General features: G+C 32.9%; 1 protein-coding gene across 1 annotated transcript in view; it reads right to left on the bottom strand.

The window, feature by feature from the left end:
* LOC106468203 (N(G),N(G)-dimethylarginine dimethylaminohydrolase 1-like) overlaps positions 1–4,883 on the bottom strand; it is a 16,039-nt gene extending 11,156 nt beyond the window's left edge. The window contains 3 exon segments of the mRNA XM_013928616.2: positions 255–357; positions 4,563–4,655; positions 4,657–4,883. Coding sequence (XP_013784070.1) covers positions 255–357; positions 4,563–4,655; positions 4,657–4,824 — 364 coding nt within the window. The 5' untranslated portion in view covers positions 4,825–4,883.
* Between the last annotated feature and the right edge of the window lie 2,404 nt (positions 4,884–7,287).

Below are 7,287 nucleotides of genomic sequence, written 5' to 3'. Positions count from 1 at the left end.
AACTAGAGGGAAAATGTACGCAAGGTGCAGAGAGGTAAATAGCATTTCTGAGTTGATATTCTTCAGATTATAATCAGGCCAAAGACACTTGAAAAAGTGACATACTCCAGTGCCACTGGTTGCTAAGTTCCATAAAAACCATTGTTTACTGTAATATAAATGACAGATAAAATATAAAATATGGAAGAATATTATAAAACTATATGCTTCAAAAGTTTACCTGACTGGAACCTAACTCAGAAAATTCACCTTACCTGTAAATAATACATCTCCTCCATCAATTGTTGCTTCTGGGTCTGAAATTTCTAGAATTGGAAGCTCAAGTTCCTTTTTGATGACAGTCCTAATCATTTCCACCTACAAATAATAATTAAATGACATAAAAATGTGACTATTATGAAACACAATTATGTTCTGAAACATTCTGTTGTCATAACTAATATTCTTAGTAATCCCTCAAATGATACTGTTACGTCTCTGTTCGTTAGTTAATTTTCCGTAAATTCGTTCCGACGAAACTTTAGCAACACAAGTCTTTTCTTAAATAAAACTGGTTTGTTCTTTCCGATTACAACTTTACCAATACACTTAATTTCAACAGTCGCTCTATAACAAACGCTAGAACGTCTCACGTGCTCGTGCTCGACAATACTGAATTACACACTCTCTGACTCCAGTCCCAGTAGTTTGGAAATTGTAAATACTTCATTGAAAAAAAAAAATTTGTTATGAAGACAGAATTATTATCTGTATTTTACAAAGAAAAATTTATTTCACTGAAGTGGCAAAATAGTTTATTCCTCCCATTTTAGTTTGTATTAGTCATCTCATCTTGTTTAGTTTTGTTTGTGTTAATATTCCCATATAGTTTTGTTTTAGTTTTCCCTTGTAGTTTAATTTTAATTGTGGTAATCCTCTCATGTTTGTATAGGAATAGGTAGTGTGGGTAGAATCAGTTGCATGTATTAGAGGATGGTTTTTGAGAGGAGATAGATGTTAGCAATTAACTTAGACTGGTATGCACACATATGTTGAAGAGATAAACTTTGATCTTAGCATTTTGTGCTTTTTTCTTGTTTTAAAAAGTATTGTTGCATCAGCGAGGTCACGTGACTAGTATCACGCCACTTTTTTCTCGAACCTTCGTAAATTGTCGGGAGATTACTAGATTGGGGGTAGTCTGGTATATATAAGATGGTCACAACGTGACGGGACAATGTGTAGGTAATGAGTAATTGGATAAAAAAGATCTTTTTAGGCAAGTGTAATCATTTAGCATGGTCCCAACTTATCAGCTGCATATATTGTTGGGTCAATAATCCTTTTACTTCAAGTTTGATTTATCATAATGCTGCAGCTATCTATCAGCTATTATGTATATATATGAATATAGAGCCTGAAAGGCCATTTCCTTGCAATGCCCTTAAGTTACATTTTTTTGGGCATCATGTGTGATAAAGCACTTTCATATGAATGATAAAAGTTAGAAGTTTTGTATCATGAATCACATTTGCCCATATTTTCTTTAACCACATATGGATAATAAATACAGTGCAAAAAAGCTGAAGACAATAAAAAGGTTTTATACCAAAAACGATATTAAAAGATGTTTTAAATGTTAAATAGGGTTCAGTGTAGTATGTATATAACAAATGTATGGTAACTGTTAATATTAAAAGAAAACACAAATAATGAATACATATATTCAAGCTTTGGTAAGCATTTTGAATTATGTAAAATGGAAAGGAAGATAAGAAAAAGATGTACTTGTGTCATTATGTATGGTAAGTAGCATTCTCTGAAGCAATTGTAAGTTAAGTATCAGACACAAATAACTATTCACTTTTCATTACCATGTGGGTTGATGTTTGGAGTTTGAGTAGATTGAAAGGTACTCATACCACAAATGATGGGGAAAAAATACAAAATTTTTTTGTGATTATTATATATATATTTAGTAACTACTACAGGATTACAGAAAAGACAAATAATGATTTAATAATCTAAAGCTATGTAGTGGTGAAATCTGGAAAATTAAAATAATAACAAAATCAAAAAGCCCAGTGAATCTGAGCTGCCAGCTTCTAAAGAAAAACTGCCAATTGATTTTTGATTTTACGATACAAACTAATTAATAAACAAGAGATTTATAATACTAACACTTTTTATGTCAACCAGTTAGTAAGATAAAGAGAATAAAAGAAAAATTATCATATGATGTTTGAAGAAATGCTTTAAAATAAGTATCTACAGTTTAACGAATTTTTATTGCTCATTATATTGTTGCCTGATGAAAGCTCTGGTAAGAGGGCCAAAAGCTTGCAAATAAAAGTATTTTAATGTAGAGAAAAGTCCATATATAATTCTTCAAAGGTGTTTTCTTTTACATCTTAAACTATATACTACAGAAGAAAAGACATAATTCACCAGAGCTGTGTCCAATTTGCCTCTGGAGATGCTTATCTATATCTACTGAAAAGTTGTTGGATTCATGTCCAAACATTAGCCTTGCATTATGCATCGTTTGATTGTACCTGCAACTGATTGTTACCAAACCTGGCATGTGTTCTAAAATCTCGCTGGGGAGTGACATAAGGGACTGGTGTTTGTATTCTACCCTTCTATGTGATTCCCAGGTCCCCCTATGGCTTCCCCATGTGTTGAATAAGTACTCTAAATTTGACGTCAATAATCTAGTGAATTAGAGACACATAGAAGGACGAGAGTAGATTATAAATACAAATTACAAAGATCATTGAAGCATTGATTTAGTTTTTTTCCCAATTGGTATATTTATTCAGTGAAGTATTTGGGTCTATGTTAGTTATCACACATATTCAGTTACTTTATCGATGGGTCATGGTATTTCTATATGAATGTATCGTTTGTAAGCCCCCCAGTGGCACGTCTTCAGACTTACAATGCTAGAAACTGAGTATCGATACCCATGGTGGGCAGAGCACAGATAACCGATTGTGTATCTTTGTGCTTAACTTCAAACAAACTCCTTAGGCATCACTTGAAAGTTACAGGAATAGATGTTTTTAAGTTTAACTTGAAAGGATATGTTGTAAGGAACTTTAGATTAAATCTAAATAAAAACACCTACCAGAGGATAACAGGAAGAAGGAACTGCTACATGGCCTTAAATGAAAGATCAAAATATTTGGCTTTAAAAATGGATGCTATTGGTTGTGATGACTTGAATGTCAAAATTTGCTTACATGTAAAAGATAATTGGCTATTCTACGTTTTCTAGCCTACTTTCATAAACTTGACTTTGAATATTTTAACCTCATGCGTCCTCTAGCTAACATCTAAATTACAGTATTGAAAATATAGCTTACAAACACAATTTGTCATTAATCATCGTTGTAGAACTAACTTTCTGAGGAAATTATAATCTTGCTTTCAATAATACTAATACGTCACTTTACCCATTTTGTTTAGCTAATTAAATACAGTTAAAACACGTTTTAAAATTATTTATTTGCTGCTATATATTGGTACTAATAGTAATACTACGTTAAGATAAACATTAATGTTAAACCTAAAGAAAAGTTTATACATTTTAAACATTACATATTTATTGTACTACAAGTTTTATTCCTATTGCCACAGTATTGTAATTAGTAATGCTAATACTAAGTCTCTCATTGTCTTTCAAAATCCACGGTTTTAAGTGTTGTTGCGTCAGCGAGGTCACGTGACTAGTATCACGCCACGTACTTCTCGAACCTTCGTGAATTATCGGGAGACTACTAGATTGGGGGCAGTCTTGTATATATAACATGGTCACAACGTGACGGAACAATGAGTAATTGAACTGCAGTCAGAGAGTGTGTAATTGAACTGAGTGTTATTGAAGTTGAGCACGTGAGAAGTTCGTTGCTATAGCGTTTGTTATAGCGCGACTGTTGAAATTAAGTGTATCACAAAGTTATTTTCAGAAAGAATAAACCAGTTTTATTTAAGAAAGGTCTTGTGTCGCTAAAGTTTCGTCGGAACGAATTTACGGAAAATCAACTAACAACTGGAGGCGTAACAGTGTTTATATTTCACTAGTACTCAGTAGTAGTATTACAAGTACGACAGAACTCACTAAAACTTAAATTTATATTACTACTAGTACTATTGACTGTGACAGAAATTACTACAGTACACTGTACAGTACAGAACTGTATTATCTGCAATGGGCACTAACTTTTTAGCAACATCTCATAGTCATGATAAAATGCTTAACAAAAGAAAAAAAAAAGAAATTGTTTGCTGACTTTTGAGTAAGTTAATAATTTGGCACTGGCGCGTTATACAACTTACAAGTAACCACTACTTATTTTAACTGATTAAGCATTTTAAGCAGAGGCGTCACTAGGCACTGGCAAACAGGGCTCATGCTCAGAATTTTTTGAATTCTCAGTTGGTGTCTTGAAAAATCAGAATAGAAAACCATGATCAATATCATACTGAAACGTCTAAAATTCCAACGTATATGGACCCAAGCCTCGGGTTTTGTAAATACCTAGCGACGGCTCTGATTTTAAGCCAGACTATGGACTTACTTCTTTCTGCCTTGTCGGGTGTCCAGGGCGGCATATCAAGGCTGTTCCATTACAGATCACAGCTGTATCTTCAACGAAAACAGAGTCAGGCAAGGTTTTCGTCTTCTGGAAGCTCAATGACTTTAAGACCAACATTCCTTAAAGCTTTACAGTACTCTTCATGTTGCGTTTTAGCCTTTTCTAAGTCAATTTCGTCCGAAATTCCGAGAGCTAGTGTTTTAAAACTGTTGGGAATACGACGAACTATCGCATGAGTACTCATGATGCTTCACTTCCAGTTTCAATTCCAGGTTGAATTTTATATAGCCGGTAACTCGCTGAATTCTCGTTTCGACATCGGGAAATGCGTCATTTGATGTTATGGGAGAGTCAGGTTAAACTACCTAGTTTCCGCTAGATTGCAAGATGAGAAAACCAGTTTATGTAATTTCCGCGCATGTGTTTTTCCTACGAATTTTAGTGATAAAACCTTGGGAGGTTCATGTGATGTAACAAAAAGTGGCCAAAGTACCTGGCAAAGGATTTCCCATGTCTAATCCGGGTAACTGGAGGAAGTACGGAATTTTTGTACTGAGTAGGCAAATAAACGTGGCTAGTTGTAACCGTTCCATTAGGTGTTCCTGTTTTATGTTTATTCTCTTTTTGGGGTCTTGTGAAATAATTTATGCAGTAAGTTGTATTGCTTCATGACAAAGGTTTTGAGGAAATAGGTTTACGACATCAAAGCTAGACATAATGATGTTACTGTCTAAACAATGTAAGTGTTGTAGAAAGTGTGAAGTGTCTTTTAATTGAGTGCTTATTTTGGAAACATAAGGTTCTAAAATCCAGTTGCAGTATTTACAAAGGTTGTAGCTTTAAGGGTTATAAGAAAACATAATTGGGCATAAGATTATTGTGTTTTTATTGACTTTTTGGTAAACGGTAGATTTTTGGAGTTCTAGGTTGGTTTGTATAAAATATAAAGTTTATAAAGGTAATAGTTTTATCTTTTAATAGTACTTCTTAGGAACAATGAAGACTATCATTCAAAGAGCCGATAAAGAAAACTCGATCGTGATTTTAACAACCAAACAGTATGATTCCTTAATGGTAAATATATTGAATGATACATCTAAGTTTACTCAGGCCAATATTGACCTTAACCCAAAATACAACAAAAAATTGTGAAACTACTCAAAAAAAACAACATAATCAACTTCGCGAACTTTCAACTCAGTGAACCTTAAACCACAGCCATAAATAAAGGTGTTAAACAACGCAGTAACTCTTCTCACCATCCCAGTGTTAGATTTAAAAAAACAGCCTTGAACACCTCTGCAGGGAAGTAATAATAGGATCAAATCGCAAATCCAACCAGCCTCAACTAATCTCAAGTCAGAGATCACAAGAAGAATCTGCATTTAATTCATCTCAGGACAAGGAAGAGTCATCAGAAACGTTCAACATCCCCCCCCCCCCAAAAAAAAGAACAATTTAATGAGCAATTTCCCTACCGAACCAAAAGCAGGTCCATTAAAAAAAAACTTCCTATAATAATTTAGTGAATAGACTTCAAAAATACTAAACAAAAAAAGCCTATAAAACAAATTTTGACTTCAGCATAATGAAAAGGCCTAAAACATTACATAAAAACGCAATGAAATTAAAGAATGTGTTGATAAGTTTAACCTTTCTAAAAAGTTGCAAAATATAAAAATTGACACCAATTTTTCAATAATTAAAGTAAACCTTCAGCCCATCCTAAAAATTAACAGTATCCTTAGAAAAATTCAAATAAAACTTTTAAAACAAAATATAAAGGAAAAGCACAGAGAGCTGAAATTTCTCCGTAAAAATAAACTTAACCACCGTAGCAACCTTGCAAGTTTAACTACCACTGAAGATTAGAACTTACTTTCATCATTCATATATAAAATCACTTATTTTAAAGGCTTAACTATCAAACGAAAGCTAGAAAAACTTCGCCTGTCAGTAAAATAAAAAAAAACAGAATCAGACACTGTAAAAATAAATTTCTTTTTTCGTATCTCACCATAACATAGACGGATTCAGCCGGTGAGGCTTAGGTTGTTAAATGGAAACATTAGGCTTAGCTGGCTTTTATAAGATACGTAATACGGAAATGAAACTATAATTTTATGTGGCTTCTTGTAATTGTGGAGTAACATCTGAAATGTTTCTTGGTATTGAGTAGTCAGGTTAGGCCTATATACGTAATGACGTAAAACTAAGATGATAGGAAAGTTGGACGTTAGGCAGAAAGAACTTAAAATTGTACGAACAAAACTCATTTGCTGCTGTAGTGTGAACTAATACTAGTTTCGTTTTGAGTTTACTTACTCGGTTACTGATCAAGTATATTTTATTATAACTTACAGCTTTTACAGTAAGTAAGATTAGGTTTTAGAACAGATATGACGTTTCGATCAATGGTGCGATCATTGTCAACTAGACAAGTTTTTGTGGTGAAAAGAACGTCTTACTTTTATTAAATCTAACAATGTATTTCTAGAATTGATAGTAGTTACTTATTCGTGTAAGTATCAATTCGCGTGAAGTTTACAGATTGTTCATCTATGGCTAAACAAAACAATCCAAAGATGAATAAATATAAAAAAGTATGGAATACTTTATGCAAAATACTTGCATAATCTTAGGTATGTGTGGGGAATTAACGGTTAAAGATCTATATATATATATATATATATATATATATAGATAG

The sequence above is a fragment of the Limulus polyphemus genome, unplaced genomic scaffold (genome assembly GCF_000517525.1).
Source record: "Limulus polyphemus unplaced genomic scaffold, Limulus_polyphemus-2.1.2 Scaffold2914, whole genome shotgun sequence".
Taxonomy (NCBI): domain Eukaryota; kingdom Metazoa; phylum Arthropoda; class Merostomata; order Xiphosura; family Limulidae; genus Limulus; species Limulus polyphemus.
Note: the sequence above shows the minus strand (reverse complement) of the source record. Positions and strands in the feature narration are given on the sequence as shown.